At 40.1% G+C, this 24,634-nt stretch overlaps 2 protein-coding genes across 8 annotated transcripts in view; one reads left to right on the top strand and one right to left on the bottom strand.

The window, feature by feature from the left end:
- LOC102299315 (serine/threonine-protein kinase WNK2) overlaps positions 1-12,801 on the bottom strand; it is a 40,766-nt gene extending 27,965 nt beyond the window's left edge. For 2 of the 7 annotated variants that reach the window (XM_005938952.3, XM_005938955.3), the window contains exons 1-2: positions 12,158-12,800; positions 10,988-11,775 (exon numbers count right to left, since the gene is read on the bottom strand). In XM_005938952.3, the coding sequence (XP_005939014.1) occupies positions 10,988-11,635 (648 nt within the window). In that variant the 5' untranslated portion in view covers positions 11,636-11,775; positions 12,158-12,800. Of the gene's footprint in view, positions 1-10,987; positions 11,776-12,157 lie in introns of all 7 variants that reach the window. The other 5 variants (XM_005938956.3, XM_005938957.3, XM_042227286.1 and 2 more) reach the window with 4 other exon arrangements.
- On the top strand, positions 12,731-24,580 carry LOC102298796 (ninjurin-1). The gene is made up of 3 exons (XM_005938951.3): positions 12,731-13,191; positions 19,160-19,397; positions 22,113-24,580. The coding sequence occupies exons 1-3, from the start codon at positions 13,156-13,158 to the stop codon at positions 22,253-22,255; spliced, it is 417 nt and encodes a 138-aa protein (XP_005939013.1). The 5' UTR covers positions 12,731-13,155; the 3' UTR covers positions 22,256-24,580.
- The last annotated feature ends 54 nt before the right edge of the window (positions 24,581-24,634 follow it).

Below are 24,634 nucleotides of genomic sequence, written 5' to 3'. Positions count from 1 at the left end.
CACCCATCACAGAAACCGACGACACTGATGGTGGAATGCAGTGAAAACAACCTAGCGGGATTTAATCTATTCAATTATTCACCCAAAGTCAACTTCCTTCTTAGATGAAACTGCAATTAGAAAATGAGCATGAATAACCAGAAAAATTAACAACATTGTGATTCAATGTGTTGAGGAGTGGATTGATGTGATGGATAAGGCTTGCATGTATAAGAATGTGGCATGTCAGGTTTTTTTGTGTAAGTGTGTATGGTGGTGATGGTGGTGGTGAGGGGTGTGGGGATTTTCACTGCACTCTTCTGAAGTCCCATGAATAATTCAGTTCTGCAGAGAACTCTTTCTACTGAAGCAAGCTGAGCAATGAAAGGCTTGGGCTGGCTAAGTTGGGCTGGGTTATCCCCATGTGCTGTTTGTTGCACAGGAGCACCACATGGTCTGAAGCTTACCTGAAACATAGGTCTAAAAAAGAGCAACAAAGAGGAATGAGGAAGACTGCTTAAAGCTTGAGTGCTGCAGCTTTCTTTCCTTTAGGCAATTCCCCCCTCCTCTCCCCAGATTACTTCTTTTACTGCTCCCTTGCTTTCTTGATCTCATCTTTCAGGAAACCTGCTGCTTTTTTCAAATAAGCCCCAATTCAGAGTGTTCCCCAAGCTCCAGTCACACTCCCCGCATCACCCCCTACATTTGCACCCTCACTTGTCTTTCCCTCTTAGCAGACACTGGGGTTTCTGCATAATTCAGAAGCCACATGCAGGCTGAGAGGCGTGGTTCACTGCGTCGAGAGTTATGTGCACTTATATGCTTTTGCGCACTGAGAGAATGGAAGAATGTCACTTTGAAAATCAATTTCCTCATAGCTACTGTGAGGTCTTTAACAAGTGTGACTCATTACGGTACATTTGCTGCACTACAAACAGACCATTTATTGTTTGTGTGCATGTATGTGCATGTAATCTTATCACACCTGTGCTTCATAGCAGAGCAGGTAACTGCTTGAGTGAGGTCAAACACACAAACTGAAAGCTACAGCAGGCAGCAAGGGCAGAAAAATAGATAGTGACATTATCAGGAAGGAATCTTTAAACCTGTTCTCTACAATGCTGCCATCCACTGTATCTGTATGCTCACCTCTGTTAATTCCACAGCTCGGCTAGCTCATACAGCGACACAGAATATCAGAATGAGAAAGCAAACCACTGGGTTTTTTGGTGTTGGAAGAATCAAGTAATGGATTAAAATATTAGATCCAGGAACTCTGCAAGCTTATCATAGTATATAAATGCAGTGTCAAAATCATATTCTTGACCTAATGTCACATTAAGTAGGAATAGCATACTCCTATTGTGAAGGGATTGCCATCAGTCCAGCTACTTTACCTGAGGATTTAAGGATAATTATAACAAAGCTGTAAGAGTTACACTTCCTAATGAAAGGAGCTTACTGATTGTATATAAAGGGCTTTAGCCTTCTCCCTGAAGGCTACTGACATAATCAGACATACTTACATTTTTTTGTGGATCATGACATGAACATTCCCTTCGTCTGGATTTAAATTACACCGATGCAACGAATGCTACCCAAAATTACAATATGTACTAGCATCAGGTATGACTCCAGTTGTACCATTTTACATGATCCCAGATCTCACTACATGAAAAATTAATCCCCCATCTCTGATAAAAGATTCAATTCACAATCCATCTGAAAGCATAGAACAATGCTAAGGTTGTGAAGTGGCACATGGACTGAGTGGCTAATGAGCGGCTGCTGACAAATGTAGTTCACACACAGCTTCGTTCTGTCTGAAGAAATCTTATGACTGTAATTTTTTATAGACACCAATTCGTCTATTTTAGTTTGTCACAGTTTCCCCCAATGAGACAAAGTCTACAAGTTCTTACCTAATATACAAATATCTGAACTTACTGAACCAGTGAGATCTGCATTCTAGAGGCTAAATGTATTATGAGAGAAACAGATTTATGCATTAGTCCTGATTATGCCAGCCAAATTACAAATTGTCTGGCTGTTTCTTTGCCACTACAACTTAGCGTTCCTAATTACTATTTCTGCTTTACCTAATTAACTTGGCCTCATCTTGATCCTTAGTTAACAAGGAGCAGATTAGCAACACTGGGACTCCATAGCCACAGTGTTATTGGGATTTGTATTCAAACAACTTGTCAACAAATTGTAATATAAAAAAGGACAGCAGAACTCATATTTACTGTCACATGTTTTTGTCAATAAATGAAGATTAAGAAATATTTTACATGAATATAAGTTATTTGTAAAATCCAGTAAAACTTGACTAGCATGCATACCCCAATATGCAGAAATCCCACAGCAAATAGGCCTTAGTATAGAATTTATATGCCGCATTGAAAAGCTCAGGTTCAGTCTCACTCACAATGATAATGTGACGCATTAACAATCAATACAGGTCATATTCCTTTAACCATAGCTACAGAACTACCTCCTTACTGCCACATCTTATTCAGTTCATGCAGACATTTCAACAAAAAATGTTTGGACTCAAGGGAAACAAACCCTGGTTGCCAGGCTGAGGCGGTATGATAATTTACTTGGAAACCCTTTCCACCCATCCTTAATAACAGATGACTACTGCAGTGCTTCCGATGCTGTAACAAAAGCTGGTGCAGGGTGAGCCATGAGCCAGCAGACTGCCCGCAGCTGAATTGTGTCCCATCAGTCATGACTGCAGGAGGCTTTGACCGGCAGCTGTGCCAGCTACCATTATCCCTGTATTCATTGTTATACACCTGCCATACAACCATGGTAAACCCAGGCAGAGTAAAATGGCATACCCGGCATTCAGGGTGGCCCAGTATAATATTTTGAATAAGAAAAGGCTGGTGAAATATCTGAAAAGCATTCTGAAAGAGACAAATGTATGCTTCACCTAGCCTTGGGAGGGAGGAGTCAAAGAGGCAGAACAACATTCAAGATGAGAAGCCACTCCGATACTGTGGCAGAAAACAACAATCAGACTATGCCCAAATGATTACTTTGCTGTTTGGGCATCAAAAGTGTGAGCTAAGAAAACAGAAGGGGAGAGACAAGCAGAAACTATGCAAAATAAAAGCATCACAGACACACTGAGAACAGAAGAAAAACAGAACATAAGATACTAAATGAAATAAATTAATTGGGTGCTGATCATATTAAGAGCACTTGTGATTGTTGCTTGGATGTTTATGTGTATGAGTGTGACTAGCTGATTGTGACCAGCAGTTAGCCAAAGCAGATTAAAGCATAGAAACCTCCTATAAAGCTTTTTTCTGTGAAAACGCATAGGCTGAAAAGGAAGTGGTTTTTTTGGACACAAAGAAAAACATTTTACTAATACTCACTTATCTACTCAAGAGACCAACAGTTGTGTATGAAAATAGTTGAATGATTTTCAACATTACCAATGTCTAAGAAATCAAATACACATAAACATTGGGGTATATTCTTCATTACGACAGTCTTGAAAGTGATGCCTATTTTACAATTTAACAAAGTTGAGATCACTAGAAACAGATGGTTTAACAAAAAGAATCATCCGGTTGCAAAAGTCTATATTTTTTTTAAAGCAATGGACATAGAAGTTTGCAGTAAATTTTAAATACCTGGCTTAATATAAAATTTTATATACAGAACTTTCAAAATTCACAAGTGGTTAATGTGCCCCTCTCCAGTTGCACGAAATCAGATTATATATATATATATATATTTATAATATTTATATATATATACACATATATAAATATATATATATATATATATATAATTTATATATATATATATATATATATATATATATATATATATATATATATATAAATATATATATATATATATACACACATATATACATATACACATACACACACACACATATACATATATATATATTTATATTAATAAAAGTTTAGGAGTTCTAAATCAGATGCAATGAAAGAATAGCTTAACCAAAAAGACTTACTAACTAAAAGTTGCATGTGGTAAATGAGGATTGTCTATTTATATTTAGTATATTGCATCACAGAATTCTGGCTGAGAGCCACAAATAATCATATATTGTTTTAACAATCCTTCCCTTTAATAAAAAAGGCAAAATATTCCATATGTAATTGTGTATATATACAGATAGATATAATTACATTATTTATTATTAGATTTAAGCCAAGTAGAAAATACGTCATGTTATTTTATTCATTTCTAATCTGCTTTAACTGGTAACATTTTTAGCAGCATTAGCCTGTGTGTCCAGCCAATCCAACCCAAGGTACGACAGCTGGTGGTGACACTTTCAATACACCTACCCCAAACACTGATACTTAACGGTAACACGGTCACTCAGACCCATTGTAAAAACCATGGAGGAGCTGACAGAGTGGCTACAAATAGCTGCAGTGCTATGATACACCGGGTGGCAAATTTTACCCATCTGCTCTGAACTTCAGACAAATTCACAAATGTGTTCAGTGTCCATGTAAATGACTAAAGCCTACTGTAGCCAGTGTGGACCGGTGCAAGCCAGAAAGTGAGAGTGCGGAGGGTGGACAGGCTTCCACATGTCCTGCATCGTACAGACCACTGATGATGAGGGTTGGCACTGAGATAAGGACAAGACCAATGATTTGTCGAGTAGAGCTGCCCTGATTTGAACTGGGTGGCCTGGCTAAACTCCCTGGTTTGACAATTTTAGAATCTGCTGCAGTGTTTGGAGCCATAGAGCCACTTAGACAGCCTTTATTCGGCATAATACCCTGAGCCAGACTAAACAAGTAAAATACCAGGAAGAAGGATTCCTACATTGTTTAATCAAAGAATTAGAAACTTCTTATAGCAAAGACAACAAGCACATATTCAGTTTATCAGCACATTTGAAGATTTATAAATGAAATAAGCTCCCAGCATAAATGTTAATAGCAGTTTACAGTAATAGTAACTTAAGATGGAAGTGCTACAGTGAGCCCATTTGTTTTTTAGTCATTACATAAACAGCTTAGTAACGCAGAGGCCAACTAGAGTGAAGTAACCCTTGTCTTCATACCACAAAGCCTAAGCAGGAGGCCTTAACAGGATACAGAGGTGCTCCAGGTTTGTTCATACAAATAACCCTCTTGAATTCCAAAAGGGATTACTAGTCCTAATGAGCTGTTGTGACACTTTCTATTGTTGGGGGGGAGGAAAGAGAGCGGTCAAAGGCCATTTAGCTAAATGTCCTAATGTAAGGTGCTGCTCTGAAAGCTGCTTAGAGAATCCCTGTACGAAATGTTAAGGCAATACTACAGCGGAGGTACTAGCACAGCAAGTCAGATACAATATATATAGACCACAAGATAAAAACTGTGAAGACTGCAGCATAGCAACGTGTGTCAGCTTTAATAAAAGTCTAGCCAATGTGGCATTTAAGTCAAAACAAGGCTGCATACAAGAGGTCCGATAGCCACCCCTGTAACTGATAGACCGTTTTAGGCAAACCCTAATGTGTAGCTTCCATTACTGGTCAATTAACTAATTAATCAGTTGAAAATTGCTCTGCAGCTCCCTGATAAACAAATTTGAGTCTGCTTCGAACAGTTATAACATCAGTGCATGTTTCAGTGTGGGACATTTTATAAGATCAATAAAGAAAAAGACGTATGGACCACAATATTGAACTGCAATGTGCTGAACAATACCGCAAACCTAAGGCTTTAAATTGACAAAATATCACATCTCACAGGAATTATAACTGATATGATTCTGGTTTTCTTAATTGTATCCACCTGTGTATAATGTAGCATTTTATAGTAAAAATATTAAAAATACTGCAACTGTCTCTTTAACCAAATGTTTGCTTAAATCACAGTAAAGAAGTTTTCCCAATTTTTTTAATCTAACTGAAAACATTCAAAACATTGTGTATGTCTGTGTATGTATGTGCTCCCCATTATCCCTCCTAAACATTAAGATAAAAAATTATTTATTCCTTTGCAGCTTTTCCTTTCAGACGATGTGGGACAAAGACCATGAATAAACCAACATACAAGGTGAGAGTTTTTGGGTAAGCATCATTTTACCAGTTAAGACATGCTGTGGATTTACAATTCTTTCTAAAGCCATTTCATCAATAGAGTACATACACTTCAGGCCTAGGCTACGTTCATAATGATAAGTGATGGTTACTAGATCCAATTATGTTGCAACTTGAACCATAGAGTGACCAGCACACTGATTCAGCCATACAGCAAACACATTCAGATGCTCTCAAATGAATGGAAATGACTTAAATGAAAACAACACCAACAACAAAAAGACTGTACAAGAGACAACTATCACACCTGCAGCATGCAACTATACCACACGTCACACCAGTAGGCATATCTGTCTTTGCCATTGCTTTTCAGTTGACTTGGTGACGTGGGAATTCAGATGTGATGAAAGATGGGGGAACAGATAAGGCACTGCCACAGTGAATGGCTCTCCATGCTGCCCAGGGCCTCTCAATGCCAGATGGGCTGTAAACAATGACCCATTTGGGCATCTCCAACTTTGTTTACCTTTTTTTCATCTGTGCAGACAAGGAGAAAATGTGTTATTACACATGTTAATCCAGAGAGAAAGCATGGTATCATCTTGTCAGATGAGAGTGCAATCTAAATCTATGATTACAGTGAAATCCAGCATTTGGAGTGAAGAAACAGATCTAGTGAGTAAGCTGCTGGGTTTGTTTGGTTCAAGAAATCCCTAATCTTCAGCAAAGACAGGCAGCCTGATAACACTGCCATGGCATCATTGCCAACTCTGCAGTCACAAGCTGAAAAAAGAGATTTAATCTACAAAATAAGCTCACTGCCAAATACCTGAGAAGTCTGCAAAAGGTCAGAAGTAAACTGTCTGCAAGTGTGCACACAGCATTCAACACTGAGATAAAAATCAATACACTGAGCCACAAGTGGTGGAAAGAAAAAGTTTCCAAAGTTTAGAAAAATTCCAGAGAGCAATAAAGATTAAGACAAAGTAAAAAGAATCACATGATCTGTTTCTTCTCAACAATGAAAGGACTGAAAACAGGCATCCTTCTCTCACATTAACATCCTTGCATGAGCCAGGGCCATCTGTGATATGCCAGCAGCCTGGCACAGAAACAGAGATGTGGGGGAGATGGGCATGAACGGGAAGGGGCAGGGCTAAGGGAGAGAGACGAGGGAGGAAGAGAGCAAAAACAAACACGAGACCAGATTAAAATTTCTAGGGAGGAAAGCCATGTGACCACGGGAAGGCGAGAATACAGTGGAAAATCAAGAGTGATATCTCATGTTTCTCTGTCTTCCATGGGGGTATCTCCTGTTTTCCACAACAGTTTGCTTGGAACGGCAAAGCTGGCATCATACACATGCCACACGTAAGATTTTACCCCCATGTTGTTTACTCTGACCTACTTCAGATGCAAGCTTAAGACTTGCTGAAACCTGCACTTTATTATTTTGTTGAATATGACCAAAAAGATCTTGTGTGATTGTGGGCAGGAGAGCTCTGAGTCTGTGCAGCGATTTTTACCATGCTATCTCAGGGTAATAGTAGGAAGCAAGCTCAACACAGCTAAGCCCTCTTTGCATTGGATGGCTTGGAAAAACCAAGAAAGGCTAGAAAGATAATGGATATAATGGTGGTTATAAACTGTCTTTAACCACGTTTTCCACGTGCTCGCATAAAAGACACTCACAAAGCGAACAAATTGATTGGTGCCACTAAAAGGGTAAGAGAGGAATCCATCCATTCATTTTTTTTCCACTTATGTAATTCAGGGTTGCAGGGGGTTCTATCCCATGGGGCAAAAGGTAAGGTATACCCTGGGCAAGTTGTCTGTCGATCACAGGGTGCAAGACAAGAATGCTGGCAGAGAATTTATTAATGGCATAGTTATAATTTCTATCATATTTATCTTATCCAGAGCATGCCCATTGCTGGTGTTTACTTCTAACATAAAAGCTGCTCATTAGAACGTCATACATTTAAACATGAAACACATGAAGTACATTTGCACTTTCAGTGACAGATACCTGGAAATTACTTTGACTACTTTGAATTATTCATTTTACAGAATGAATATACTCTGTGATTTTCTGTAAATACCAACAGAATAAAACATGTTATTATCTGTGTTCTATTAGCTGTAATACCTGCAGTATAAAACAGGCTTAGTAACAAATACAGACCGAGAAGAGAAACTATTTTATGCGCTTTTACAGCTGATATAGACGATTCACTGCAGTCTTCAGACACATGTTGCTGTTCAGAGAAAAAAAGAAATCACAGCTGGAATCAGAATAGAATAAATTCAAAACATTTTAAAAAACAACTGTTGAGGTTTTCTGCAAAATAACTCAGCTTCCTGAAAGTACCAGCAATCCCACTTAATGGTGTATCATAGAGATGCTGGAAGAGACTGATCTGCCTGTACAATTGTGCTTCCAGCCTGTATGTGCTGACCATCTTGGTTATATATATATATATATATATATATATATTTTTTTTTTTTTAAAGCAAGCTGTATAGTAAGCCAAAACAAGACCAAAGAACCCTGCACAAGAGCAATCATAACATCAGTTTTGGCACTGGCTGCTGTGCACAAAGAAGAAAACAGCTCGCATGCACCACCTGTGAGATGTGCAGTATACATATTACTATGGTGATCGAGTCAGGTTCAAAGAGCTCCACCTTGAAAAGTCTGCCTTTAGGCTCAATATACACTACGATCCTATTGATCTCACTTCTTAGTTCATCTCTCCAGTGATTTCATCCTGATTACAGCTTGACAGACAATAACATTGAGGATGTGGATAAAGCCTACTGAAGCTACTCCTTCTTCTACTTTCTTTAGGAGTAAAGAATCTCATTTCCCGTACTACAGTCTGCAGATTATTACAAATGCCCATAATTAAGAAGTGTGCTGTTGGTCTAACTGCACAATGCAGCAACTCTAAACTTAAAATTGAATTCAGACATTGTGTAATATAGCAGTGTAAATACACACTGAAACATCCAGAATGACAGATTAAACAATGTTCAAGTAACTTTTCCACAAAAACTTCAAGCTTCTCAAATGTAACTTTTAATATGTTTGCTTGGCCCTTTAAAAAATAAATGAAACACCTTAGAATTTAGACAGGACAAGATATCTGAAATGTCAATTAATCCAATTCTGTTTTATAGTCACTTAATCTATAAAACATCAGAGAAGGAAATTAATTGTCTTATATTTTGTATTCTGTGACCAACAGCAAAAATTCCAGAGTAAAAATCATTTGGGAATGTGTAATTATGCACAATAAATAGCTTCAACTGACTCATTAATCAATAAACGGCTGCAGATTAATTCTTCAGATATCACTAAGGAGGCAAGGAAACTCCTTTGTAAGACATTTAATGATTCAAATGGCCAATTAAGAAAATAAATGGATAATAATTACCTAAACTGCATCTGCTATGACAGTTTAACAACACATGAAAGAGTTCTGCCTGTTATTTTGTTTATCCAACAGTACCTAATGGAAGACCTTCAGCTCAAAGCTACAACAGTATATATGAGATGACTACATGATCACTTGAATCATGATTAACATCCATTGTCAACTGTCCACTAGAGGGAGTTTTAATCTGTCTTTAGGGAAAAATAAAATAAGAGTACATAGATCCCTCTTCCACATTCTCCATCTACTGGACTGAACTACAGCTTTGTGTTGTCCAGTTGAGGAAAGCTCGGGGCTGCTTCCTGCTGTCAGCGTGCATGATATCATCATCTAAATGAGGCCTTCGAGTCTCAGTGTGTCTTTGCATGCTCAACAATGGCATGCTATCTTTAAAGTCCTTTTATGTGATGCTATGTGTCACTGCGCTGTAATGCTAAAGTCAGACAAAACAGGTTTAATTCCTGCCAGTGGATGAAGTGGTTTGCATTCTTTCATCTTGCACAGTACTGACGCAGCATGTTTTCAGTACCCTAGGCAAAGTATTCACTGAGGCCACTGACTGCCACAAGGCTCCCAGCAGGCTATGGGGCAGGTTCAGCTGCTTCCTGTCTGCTCACCTCCTGTTACACAGAGGGTGCGATGCAGGGAGTAGCACCACTAATAATATGCAGACACACTGCTGGGAGAGAGCGAACCGGCATCTCCTGCACTGTCCACTTCAATGATTGAGCTGAGTGTCATCATGCAATCAGCTGGCCAAACTGCCATGGAAAATGAAGGCTGTCTGAGCACACACAATGTAAAATAAATCCTTTACAAAATTATCTAAATAGGAAGAAAAAATAACAAATCACAGGACATGTTTTTGTACTTTGGGGGGGGGGGCAGTCATGCTAACTATAGTCCCCCTTAAGCCTCCTGGGAGAGGGAGAGAGAATAATCCTTGTTGCAGTCTCAGAAGGATGGAAATAATTAGTTAATACCTTTGCACAGTCTAAGCTTGTGATTTCCTTGTGTCTATGTAACGCAAGAAAATGAACTCCCCTTGTGCATTTGCGAAACTGTCGATCGCCATACTTCAGCGATGGTATGTTCGTCCATGTCATGTCTACAGCTACTGCTTGTCAATCAGTCTTCCAGTGTAAACCATTTAAAATTTAGTGGTGACCAATTTGCAACTCAGCATACTCCTGATTGACAGCTCCCTGAAGACATCTCCATTACACTATCATGATGAGTGAGAACACAGAGGAGAAAAGATAGAGGGCTTCCTGTGGGAGTCAGGCATTCTTCCACTAATATTAATCACGCATATATTTATCGTAGAGGGAAAAATGTGAAGATACTTTTAGATAGCTCTGGTCAGTATCCATCTCATGGATTAAAAATGTGACAAATAAGCCTTTTTTTCACAGATATGAAAAAGATAATTGTGCCTTGTCTGTAACTGCTGCATACACAACGAATTGGTGTCACAGAAATCTTGTTAATGAGATGAGACAATTTTACTGCCTTACCTGCAGCTCACACCAGGCCACCTCCACCCAGGTCTCAGTATCCAGGCCTTTGTAGACTGTCTTGAAGGAACCTCTCCCCAGCTCTATGTCAAATTTAAGGAACCTTCCCCCTGGAGACGTGGAGACTGCCTTCATCTCTGCCTCCTCCTCATTCTCCTCACTGGCTGCCTTGACAGCAGCTTTACCACCATCACTGCATGTAACATTTAGCGCGTCTCCACCTTTCTCCTTGTCCTCATCGGCGCTGGCGCTCTCTGTTGCACTGTCTTTAAGCCCACCTTGACTTTCAGTGCTGGATCCCTCCTGTATCCCACAGCTGGTCCCTCTTGACCTGTCCACAATTGTTCGCAGGTTAATGTTTAGGATCTTACTCCTGTTATTACATTCAGGTGCTTCAAAGGCCTGCTCATCTGTGTCTGAAAACCACAAACTTCTCCTGATGAATCTCTGATGCACAATCCTCTGATAACTGGAGGAAGGATATGCGCTGGGGTCACTCCCACCTCTCACTACAGAGTCCACAAGACTGACGGGTCCATCACCCATGGCCTCGCGCACATTTTTGCCCGGTTCACACTGAGACTTGGTTACAGGCGAATTTCTCAGGTCTTGATGGTCCCCGGAGCCTGATTTAGACTCCGGCTCCATGGTGACTTAAAAGTTCAGTCGCCTTGGTTTCCAGGTCATTCGTGCCATCACGGGTAGACTTTCCAACACGCAGATCGACAGATGAATACCTGCAGCGCCCACTCGGTGACGCAGTTTGCCGGGAGAGGCCCTTAACAACACTGGGATGGATGAGATAGACAAGATTTTATCCGCTAATAATAATAACAATAATAATAATAATAATAATAATAAAAAGAACCTGCAAAAGAAATGCGATATGCCCCAGTTATACATTATTGCTAAAGCTATCGATGGGCGTTAAGCATGGTAATCACTGAGGTGAAGTTAGCTGCTGTCAGTAAGAGGGGGTTGACAAAAAGACAAGCCCAGGAGTTAAAGCATTGCTTCCAGAAGCCATCGTCGTCCAGGTGACCGAGAAACTAGCAAGCTGGCTTCGGCGACATAAGTTTGGCAACTAGCTAGCACTAAATTCCCCCCAGTATACCCACAATATTATCTTACGTTCAAATACTGACATTAAAAAAATAAGGCACGACTTACCTTGTTCAAAAAAGGGGCATAAAAAACACCCTCGAGTATAACTGACGCTAGTGACACACAGCAGAGACCAACCTGCCAGGTCCAGTAGCAGCACTCAAAAAAATCCTCGCCAACGTTAGCCGACTGTCCACGACAAAAGGTGGACTTCAAAAACGCCCTATCTGCATATTATCTCCATTTTCAAGCACAGGAGCCGCCCCAGCGACCGCAAACAAATTCGGGCTTTCTTAACTGAACACATACCACATCCTGACAAGAAATAACTGACGAATTTCTTGTATTTATCTCCTTTTAAGTCCCCGCATCCCTCTCTTCAATTGCAGCTCCCGATGCGACTCTCCCCACTGTTTCTTCTTCTTCTTCGCTGCCGCGTAAGTAAATAGCACACACGGGTCGCTTTAAGACTCGGGTTTTTTTTATTTTTCCTGTAGTCCCCTCGGTAGTTAACTTAAACCAACAGCTGTTTGCGCTTGTCATCGCCTTCCACCATTTGGTTAGTGCACCGGTGAGGTACACCAAATGTGTTTCCCATTCAGTTCGCTTGGCTCCACGCCCCTGGTGAGGACTATAGAAGGGAGGAGGGTGGAGGTGGGGGGAATGGTCCATCCAATCATACGGCACTCTGGGACGCCACAGAAAGCCTACTCATCATATTGCTGTGCTGTCCAACAGACAGAGTGACACGGGGTGAGACAAAGGCTGATTAGAGTCAGTGCAAGTAAATTACACAGCAATTGAAAACATAAATAAATAATTTCTCACACCCTTTGCAGACTCAGTCACGTGTCTTAACTCCCGAGCCTGCTGTTGAAACAACATTTTTCCATTATCACTGCTGTTGTGTCACTATAATATAGTAGTTACACGTGCATCAGTAGCTCTGTCACGTAGCCTTGGCTACGTGCTTGCGGGTCCAGTCTTCTCTACCCCTACAGGATATTTTGCCACTTTGCTGCAGCCTGCATCTGAGGTGTAGCAGCTCTTCGCACAGGGCAAAAATGAGCAGCAGCATCAACAGGTTAAGTGGCACCGAGGTAAGATATTTGCAGCCCCTTTTTAACATTCATCGAGGGAAAAGGTAAATCCTCTGGTTTATAGATGTCTATAGGCTAAGTAGATTGATCTTACAAATTGACATGCTCACAAGTGCAATAAATAAAAGATGCACGAAGAAAGATTACCTGATTAATAAGAGTATTCTTGCTGTTTTGCATGCTTTTATACAGTAGAATAGAAGGAGTGTTAATACAGTGCAAAAATGCACGGACCGCAAAGCAATCGCTTGGATATGGGCACTTGGGAAATGTGCTGTCAATCATTTTTGTTTAGGTTGAATTTTTTGTTGCAAGAAGTGTTGATTCATTGTCGTGGTCATTTCTGTACCCAGAGTTGTCGGTTGTTACTTTTTATTGTAAGCCGATCGTGTAAAAGTATCCACCTCCTGCGGTTTCTGCGCTTCCATGCCACTTCTGTGCCTTTTCTCATGTTACATGTCATCTGCATGTGAGGTACATTCAGAGGTGCATACGCTTTGCAGAATAGAAGTGGTGCTGAATAAGACGGATTTTATGTCTCCGCAGAAGCATTTGAACAGACATCTTAAAGTCTTTTGCAAGCATGCTGGGTCAGATGACAGTCTGGTCTGGCTTAGGGGTGAAGTATTGTTGGTACCTGAGTGACCTTATAAACAATGAATGCCCTCCTTTGTTACCAGTGCACTGGCTTAAATGCACATAAAAACAGACACCAGGTTTTACTTTTGTATTACATCATCCTGCTTCATGCCACAACTGTAAAGCTCACAGATTGATTACTTTAGTTTATTAGGCAATTGAAGCTGCCATTTAAGAGTAGTTCAGTCCTGGATCTAATGTGCAGCATCCAGTTTTACAGGGCAGGGAAATGGACTTCACTCTGTTATCCGCATGGTCACTGTCTTAATAGCGCCATTTAATTTCAGATGTGTGTGTGTGTGTGTGTGTGTGTGTGTGTGTGTGTGTGTGTGTGTGTGTGTGTGTGTGTGTGTGAATTTGAGGAAGAAGGCAGGAGGAAGAGAGACCCTGGCAGCCACAGATACTTCCTTGCAACAGTCAGAGCTCAGCCAGCATTTGCAAAATGTAATACCCTTACGCTCGATAAAATGAGCAATTGATCTCATTTACAATGTGTCCCCCACCAGTGTGAGTCAATATGAGTGTTTTTTTTTTCAATCCGTGGCTCTTGTAGGGTGAATATCTCACAGGAAGACTTTCTGCAGGCTTTTAATATCCTTGCCTGCCTTTCACTGAAATCTAAAACCGATGAGATGAGTCAGATTTCACTTTCTTTGATAACCCGTAGTTTAAACTGCAGCTTTTCACTAAATGAGAAAGTGTTTTTGATTTGTTTGGGGGTTTTTTTCCCACCATAAGTGCCTTAGCTGCATAGACCACACTCAGAAACAGTCATGTTTGCTTTGCTTTGTGCAAGGCTGTAAAACTAAAAGCTCTACAGAGATTCATGGAAATTAGATTTACAGTTGGGTCGATTGTCATCTGGAAGCTGGCCAGATTTTGAGGTGAGGGAGAGAAGAAGGCTGCTGATAGGACATGATGGATGGAGAGCAAAGAAGTGCTTATGCACGAGGGAAAAAAAAGTAAGTGAAATACTCACTCATGCAGTTAGAGTTAATTTAGCATTTCATCATATAGCTGAACACGGGCTCAATTAACTAAATAATAAATGTACGGTTTCACTGTCTTAAGTGGTGTCTTGCTTTGTTGCCTTGAAGAGCTTTCTACATGTCAGACACAGAGCTTAACAATACAAAGCTAAAGGCACTGCATACTCTCTAAGTAACTTACATGCGGGTGTAATCAGTTAGTGTGACGACATGGGAAAAGGAGAAAAGTTTAGGATTAGGTGTGCAAGTTGAATGAGTTCATTTAGTTTTTGGGAAATCAGCCAAAACGTTCATTTGCTTCTGAATACACAATGAAAAATGGATTTATTTGATCTGAGGTTTGGGTTAAATCACGGGAATTAAGAAATTGCAGTCTTTCCAAAGTTGTAAAAAGCATGTATTATACAACTCTGCATCTAGCTTTAGCATTAAAAAAATATGAGAAGTAGCGAATGTGAATTGAAGGGTCTTTTATTTGTTTTTCACCCTTGGTAATCCTTTGCATTCTGCAACCCAGGTTGAAAGGTAAATTAATGTCATATTTTCTCATTCAATTCAATTCAGCTTCAATTTTATTGGTATAGCGCCAAATCACAACAACAGTTGCCTCAAGGCGCTTTATATTGTTAGGTAAAGACCCTAGAATAATACAAAGAAAACAGAGGAAACCCCAACAATCATATGACCCCCTATGACCAAGCGCTTTGGTGACAGTGGGAAGAAAAACTTCCTTTTAACAGGAAGAAACCCCCAGCAGAACCAGTTTTATTCTCAGTTTTATTTATGTGATTTATAGGAATGATTTCAATTGCTCAGTCAAGCGCTTAGGTCAACATTCATTGTTTGAAGAAGCCCTATATAAATAACTTACTGATTAGCTGGTTTTCCTTCTCATTCCCACATTGTAGTGTTAGTGACACCTTACAGCAGAAACTGAATAATGTTAAATATTATTACATGATTTCATCTGTTATTCCACAGTGACACATAACTGAGAGTTAAGATCCAAACAACTTTTATGTCTCTGACTATCTCCCCCTCCCTCGTTACCTTGCTCCTTCTCTCCCCTCGGTGTATCTCCCCCGAGACTGATTCAGACTAGAAATGCACTGTGAATAATTCATCACAAAAATCAGCACTGAAACCTAGAACCAGTACAGCACAACTGATTTAATGAGAACTTTTCTCTTTTTGTTCCTACAGTTTAGATAGCTATAAATCTGGTGTGCCTAGATGACTGACAAGCACTGGGTTTCTCTGGGATATAAAATTCTTTCCAAAAATGCCAATTGTGAGTTGCCTTCCACTTTTTTCCCAAATATTATTCAAACGAAAACCAGGATCACGTACATTCTCTTTTTAAAAAAAATAATTTGTTGCATGTTATCCCTCCACTCCACTCACAGCTGTTGAGTAAGACACATTATAAGAGCCTGTATTTGCTATCGTTTTTGCACTGAATGTCTCCTCTACTGTGATTAGTTGTTGTGCTATTTTGCCAGCTGTATGATGCGAGTAGACAGCAGGATTAATCGTGATAAATAGCTTGGGCAGACAGAGGAAATGACCTTTAGATTTGGCCTACGCACATGTCAAAAAGGAGTTCTTTTTTGGAAAAAATTAAACCTCCTGCGTTTCTAGACATAGTGACTCCATATTTCCAACCTGCGATCTCACAACAAGTATTATCTCACTGTGGTCTGTTGACTCTGGGATAAAGGGCTGTATTTTTTGAAAAACCTATGTCAGTGTGTGAGAGCAGAAAGGCTGACCCTGACACGTCATGACAGTATGCCATTTGTGGTATTTGGAGCAGATCACAGTCACAGGACACCCTGCCACACCACATTGCTTTCCAGCGAAAATGCATGTTTGGCTTCACAAAGCATGTCCTAAAATGTGTTTTAATTCCTCGTTGTGAAGGTGTAACACAGTGCAGTGGATCTTTGAGTTGAAAGGATTTGGAAAAAACACATTTTGTTTTTTGTTTTGTTTGTTTTTTTAGCATTTGCTGGATACTGCCGAGATGTCTCTGAAGTGTTCACATGAATCTATGATAAAGCATAAAAGTTAAACTGATAAGTAGAATGCCAGATGATGAATTTGGCCAGTAACCCATTTAATACATCTTCTAAAAAGCAGAGATTTATTAAGAGAATTAAACATGGCTTGTCCAGTGGTTATCACAGGATTAAAAAAAAAAAATCTAAATAATTACTGCAACCAGAGTACCAGATCATTACCAACCCCATCGACCACACCTTCTGTTCAGAGTGTACTTCCCCTCATACATCAAGTTAACCCATGCCAGTTGATTGCTGTGAATCTCTTAAATACATTGTAATTCAGCTGTAGCCTCATCCATGGTAAATTAGAGGGTGCAGCTTTTCTTTCCTTTCTTTTTGTCTTTATCCCTCGAGCAGAGGGAAGACAGCTCACACCACTTCTGCAGTTTGGTTAATCTCAGACAAACTATGCTCTCTGCAGCTGCAGGGAGTGTTATGATAAAAACGGAAGATTTTGGTGTTCAGGAAGAGACTGCTGATTTTTTTTTCCTTCTCAAAGAAAAAGAGGCATTGGTATTGGCATTCATGCTTTGACCTTGTCGCCACTGAATTTTAAAATGTGGTTCTCAGGTGTAATGAGCCATCATTTTTTATAGAGACAGACTCACCAATAAGATAACTTTTTTTCCAGAACCTTCTGGTCCAGTGGATATGTATGGTTCTCTCTTTGCAGTACATAGTCCACTGACATGGAGTGAATACACAAACACACTCACAACTGAGCTAATCTAATGTTGCATCACGCTCACCCACACAAGAATCGATAGGTTACACAACTCAGAGTAAAAGTAACTTTCTTAAACACTTTTGATCAACTGCTGATTAATCATAGAAATGAATTACCATATTTACTCACCTCTCTTCCTAAGTCCCTGGTTTATTGAGTATAAAATATAACAAAATAATAAAGCACATTTTGTTCTGAAGTGAACATTTATTTCAATTCAGTTCATATATTCAAGCTGGATCTTACCTTAAAGACCTCATAGTATCACCCTATCACCCTAAAAGAGCATTTTACTCTCAGACTTCTGGCTCCCAGTTTGGATCCAGGAGACAGTTAGCCTCTCTAATTTTAAGATTAGGCTTAAAGCTAATACCAGCTCACAACAACAGTCATCCCAAGGTAAGGTAAAAATCATGCAATATTAGAGAGTGAACGCCAAAGATCCCCCAACAATTGTGGGGAGGAAAAGCTCCCTGTCAACAGGTAGACCCTCTGGCAGAACAAGGCTCAGAGAGGGACTGCCGTCTGGACAGAGGACCATAGGCGCACGATGAGCCACGAGCAGGACATCACAGAAACTACTGAAGAAAGTAGACAAGAGTTAACAAGATGCAGCAGTGGCCTATGAGTGTACGGGAAGTAAAAGCGAGGAGCAAAGAAGAAGTGTTCAGTGCATCCACTAGCACCCTGGGTTTAGAGCAGCATAACTAAAGGAATTTGATGAAACTCTTAGATTTGTCAAAAAGGAAAGTGAAAGATTAATTTTAAGAGTAGAGAGGGTGTCTTTCTTCAGAACCAAAACTGAGAGTAGGTTTCACAAGAGAAGGTCCTGATAGCTGAAGGCTCTACCTGCCAAAAGATGGGCAAACTGAGGTAAACTGCTATCATATAACACTGGTTCTTCTTGGCTTTGCTCAGCCCATTTCTGCAGCTGTCCATCAAGCTTCAAGAGAATGTGATATGGGCAGAATATGAACAAAGGATCACTCTATCACTCTACACTGATAGTTTTCTTTACAGATAAGAAAATCAATCATTTGACTGTTTTGATTTATAAAGTCAACAAACACTGGAATAGAGGGCAACAAGTGCGGCGCAGGCGCATAGAAGCAGTATAAAATGCCCAGAGCTCAATGCTCATATGACACTAGCGAAGGAGAAAATGTGCAGACTGAAAGTGATCGCTTGAAACTATTCGCACAAATGGCATATGCTGACTTCGTGTTTGTCATGTTTTAATGGTACTGTTACCGGATTGCCAGTATCTCCTTGCTGTACTAATGGCTCTGTTTTCAAAGGTCACTCTTCTGTAATGGCTGTTGTTGTTCTAATTAGGTCAGAATGATAACCAGATCCTCACCATCCGTGCTCAGGAAACACAAAATTACTGCTAGTCTCATCAAAATGATGCCTTGTTGGCTCTACTGGAAGAACAAAACACAGCACAGAGCAAGCCTTTCTGCTTGTTTCCCGGCGTTCTTCTTTCTGTCATTATCTGCAAGCCATAAACATTATCTCTGTGCCAATTACTCTCTTCTCTCCCCCAGACCACCCATCCAGATGCTTGGCCCAGAAGCCCAGCTCCTCTGAACATGAACCACTATGCCAATAAGAAGAGTGCAGCTGAGAGTATGCTGGATGTGGCCCTGCTGATGGCCAATGCCTCCCAGCTAAAAGCTGTCCTGGAGCAGGGTCCAAGCTTCCACTTTTACACCCCCACCATCACCCTAATCAGCATCTCTCTGTGTCTACAGATCACAGTCGGGGTCCTGCTTATCTTCATAGGTGAGAAAGTAAACATAGCCTGAGCCCTTCTGGTGTATCAGAGGTGTTTTTGCTGTCTGGCATCTCACATCCTTTATTTGCCCACTTCACCCTTCCTATTCTAGCAAGATTACAGCGATCTATATGCCACATTTTGCCCTACAATGCACCCCCTCCCCCATAAATGTCAAGTCTACTGACTCCTGACAAACAACCTATTAGGAGCTGGATTCAGTCTCTATAGCAACCAGGATTGAGAGGTCAAAGGGTTCACTAGGTTTTACTGCTGATATCAGCACTGCTGGGAGTTGGGAGAGGTGCTGTGTATGTGTGTAAATGTGTCAATATGTGTCAGTATGTATGTATCTCCATGTGTTGGAACAAAGAGAAAAGCCCAAAAAGAGACAGATGCAGCAACAATTTTTTAGGAGGTCTGCTGATATCTCGGGTTGAAAAATTTGTGCGTGTAAATAAAAATAATATAAGTTGGGGATAAATAAACTAATTTAGTTTCTTTTTTCCTGACAAACTGAACAACAGGTTAATGAACTTTAAGCCAGTCACAATGACTCAGCTGTTGATGGATGAGTAAATAAAGTGAGTTTTGTTTGGTTAGTGTGAAACTAACAACCCCACATGTCTTATCTACCTCCTCTGTGAAACAAAATAAAATAATCAATTATCAATCAGATATTTCAAAGCACGCCCAAATGAATATTTCCTCCCTTGTTGCTCAGATTTCTGCAAAAAAAATATTATATCATCATCAACATTGTTACAGTATGAGTATACAGTACAATCAGATATTATTAACTCTGACATTTGCACATTGAGGTATTCACATTAAAAACGTCACATGTCCATAAGACACATCCAGCACGTGAGAGTCATCACTCATTCATTGCCCCTTTGACCTCCTTCACCAGACTTAAACAGCATCCCTCGCCTTTACCAAAATATCACACACATTTCTTTCTCATTACTCTTTTCTTCATTTTTGTTTACTCTTCTGAACTTCTTTGGCCTCTCGTCCTCACATCCCTCCCTCCCCTTTGGATCCAGCTCTCTCTAATGGAGCCAGTGGTGCGTGATGTGAACGGCCTACATACTGGCCACCCCAACCAGACTCTAGCCCCCACCAAGACAGATCAGATACACACACACACACATCACAGGAAGGGTTCTTACGCTGTTTAACCTCTGGTAATTTCCATCAAATACACACACCCATGCACATATACATGGCTACTGCACACCCATTTGTATGAATATGCATTCATGTGACCATTATTCACAGGCGACTCCCTGTACTGCTGATGACACCATAGTAATGTCTTTGTCACAACACCAATTAGCTGTTTTCATAGCATTTAACACATGCCATGATGCTATTAAAACACAAAAGAAATGACACAGTTGCATATAGGAAATACAAGCTTCCCTTGATCAGTTTTCTTCCCCTGTATTGTTCTTTCTCTGTGATTTGAACCTGACACTTGTTTTCTTTCCCTGTGTGACATTTATGCCTGCGATGTATAGTAAATGTATCACATCATATACATGTTTACATTGGGGGACGCTATTGTTACAAATCCATTTCCAAAAAAGTTGGGAAGCTATGTTAAATGCAAATAAAAACAGAATGCAACGATTTGCATATCTCACAAACTCATATTTTATTCACTATGAAGAATAGAAAACGTATTAAATGTTTCAACTGAGAAACTATACTATTTTAACAAATGTATCGGGTGCTGTTAGTAGCAACAGGTCTAAACAAAAGTTGAGACAGGGCCATGTTTACAACTGTGTAGCAGCGTCTCTTCTTTTAACAACAGTCCATATATGTCTTGAAATTTAGGAGGCCAGTTGTTGGACTTTTCGGAGAGGAATTCTGTTCCATTCTTGTCTTATTCTGAAATATAGGATTGTAGCTGCTAAATAATTCTGGGTCTTTTTTGCCACATTTTTGGTTTCCATGACAATTTCATGTCTGTTTTTTTATGGCAGTGTCACCTGAGATTCCAAAGATCACGAGCATCCAGTATTGATTTTCATCATTGTCCCATGTGCACGGAGATGTTTCCAAATGATTGGAATCTTATGACGATGTTATGAATTGTAACTGATAAGATGTTCACAGTCTTCACGATTTACAAAGAGGAACACTATTCTGAAATTGTTCCACAATTTGTAGATGCAGTTTTTTTGCAGACTGATGAGCCTCTGCCTACTGCACCATTACTTTTGACAAACTCTGCCTCTTTAAGATGATCTTTTTGTACTCAGTCATGTTACTGACCTGTTGCCAATTCAGCTAATTAGTTGCAAAATGTTCCTTAAGCTGTTTCATTTAAGTACCATTTACGTTTAAAGCCTTTTGCATTTCCCTGTCCCAACTTTTTTGAGTGATCAAATTCAAAATGAGCTAAAAATTTTTAATAACATAGTAAATTGATTGCAGTAGATCTAACTTTTTTGCCACGTTAATCTGAGTTTCCTCTAAGTGAAAAATGAAAAACTGAATATTGCATTGTTTCCTTACATGCTTGCGTCATAAAATAAAAGACACAAATAGATGTATGAGCATTCTGAACCCAGAATTAAGTAAATATAGATTTGTGGTTGACAGTAAATCTTTGCGCCATAATGAGTTGGCTTTAGTCCCAGAATAGAGTAGATTGTTGTGCAATTAGACATTATCTGAGTTGTGTGTTGTTCTGCTTTTGTTCACAGTTCGATGGAACCTGAATGATGAGCAAAAACACCAGAGGCTGAACTTCATGGAAAACTTGGCTACAGGTCTGGTGTTCATCATCGTGGTGGTCAACGTCTTCATCACAGCTTTTGGAGTCCATCGAACAAATTACAGCAACTGACCACGCACACACACACAGGCACATCTCTGTATGTGTGTATGCATTATTTTCACAGTCTTTCACTGCTCCCCTCTCTCTTTTCAAACAGGTATTTTCTCTCCTGCCTTACTCTGCAGTTTGCTCCTAAAAACTTTCATGTCGTCAGCATGTTTTTGCTCTACTCCTCTTCTGACCGGACCTTCACAATCACCTACATGACCTACAAACACAGTGACCTCTCCAGGCTCGCAGAGAAATTTCCACCAGAAAACAACTCAAACAAAATACACAGCTGTTCATTTACCAGAAAATCATTGTCCTGCATGGCTGCAGGCACAGAGAGAAAATAGCGAACAAGAGAGAAACAGCGTAGCGACAAAGAGGTCTGGTACGTAAACAACACAACATTTGTTCTGAATGGACAAACAGGAAAGTGGAGACAGCAGCAGTCAGGACCATGTGACCTCATGCTGTCTGTCTCCTATGCTGTCCGACAGTGACCCGACGCACTAGCCAGACATGGATGCACAGTCTCACACACACACCTGAACACTCTTTAATTTTTAATTGCACCAATGACGTTTGATCATGTTTAACGGGTGTGCTGAGCACATGTATGCAGCACAGGGCAGGCCTCATCCGCCTCAAAACCACTACCCACCTCCACAGCTTTAACTTTACTATCAACTCTACCCCACAGGTGTCATGCCTAACATTCAGTTATAACAGTGTTTGGTTGTGCTATGAATCCCTCTGTGACGAGCAAAGCCGGACTTTGTTTGTGGTTCTTTGGACCAGAAGTAGCTGGTGAGTCAGAGTCAACAGAGCACAGACCCCGGCAGAACTACTTGTTAAAACAGAAGCCTTAATTAGGCAGCAATGCCACTGAAACCCCAATTAGAGCACAAGCAAATGCTCATTTTATACACTTGAGTGGTTTGACATAAATATCCAGTAAAGAAAATTTGAGGCTGTTTCACATAATTATCAGCTAAAAACCTTAATCGCATTCATGCAGCTATCTATAATTTCTCCAAGGTGGTTGTGAGGATGCACCTTTCAGATGGCAAAACGTCGCAATCTCATCCTTTTCCTCCCCTACAACTATCATTGGTAACCGTGGAAACAGCCACACTGAGAGCCAGATTTGATGATACACACAGCTTCACTTGGAGGAGATCTGTAGATTGCCATGGATATACATAATGTATATCCATGGCTCCTACCGCTCTGTCTTGAAGTTTAACAAAGTGACTCTGTGGGGGCTGCGCATCAGAGGATGCTGATGATCAACGAGGACTTTTAGTTCCTTTGAAGCGAGTGTATTAATAGCTCTCTCGTGGGAATGTGGATGCCAGAGTGTGAACTGAACAATCACTCTGGTGACATTTCCAGCCCCCTTTAGCACCTCCCAATTCCTCCTCCCTCTCTCTTTGACTCCCCTCTCATCTGTTGCTCTCACTTCACAGGGAAGACAGTAGCAGAAAAATGCTGCCGAGTGCAGATAATCTCCTGAGATCAGACACCTCTGCTCTGCTGCTGTGATGTAGACCTTACCTCTGATGTGACTACTTTCCTGCACATTGTTTATTACAAGAAACAGAGAGCATTCAAATGCACCCATCAGGGTATTTCAAAGGCATTCTAGCTAGCAGCATTTAATAGAGCATTTAATCAAGTTAGCTTAACTCATTCAACCAAATTGATTGCCATTATTCATTAATGAGGTCTGATCCCTGCTTCCCATTGTCATTGTTATAGCACGCTTGAATATTTTTCTGTTTTTGTGTGTGTGTGTGTATGAGTGAGGAAGTAGTGCCCTCTAGTGTATGTGTTGCTGCTGTTGAATCAATTAGATGAATAATTTAACATAATCTCCATTTCATGATGACAGTGCAGTGAACAGTGCCAGAAACTAACCCGGAAAAGCTAATCAATGCACTCCTAATTACCTTTAATTCCCCTTTGTTGCTACACTACGGCAACATATACAGCATTTAATTAATGATGTTCCCATTTCTACAAAGATCTTTGTCAAATATTTGTTGCACAAGACTAAAAATGAGATGCAAACACAGGTGATCCAAATTTGCTGTGCTTTATTTGAAAATAAGTAACACTATTAGAGTGCCCTTTATTTTGCAAATTTCATAAAAGGCACTGGAAGTGGGCTAAGGTGTGAGCATACATGTATTTGTTGTGTATTTAAAAAAAAAGAAAATCTTTGTTGTGAAATGCGTTAACAAACGGAGCAATGAAAAAATCAAGTTGTTAAATTAAGTGCAAACCAAGAGCCTTCCCACACAGATGCTCCTACTTGAAGCTCTCCTCAAAATACACTTCATTGCCCACTCTTGGGTTTGTTGCACCCAAACAACCGACTCAGTCTTTAGTAAGTGA

This window comes from Haplochromis burtoni, unplaced genomic scaffold, assembly GCF_018398535.1.
Source record: "Haplochromis burtoni strain Fernald_Lab_line unplaced genomic scaffold, NCSU_Asbu1 Contig_252, whole genome shotgun sequence".
Classification (NCBI taxonomy): Eukaryota; Metazoa; Chordata; class Actinopteri; order Cichliformes; family Cichlidae; genus Haplochromis; species Haplochromis burtoni.
The sequence above is the reverse complement of the archived record's forward strand: the minus strand, read 5'-3'. Positions and strand labels throughout refer to the sequence as shown.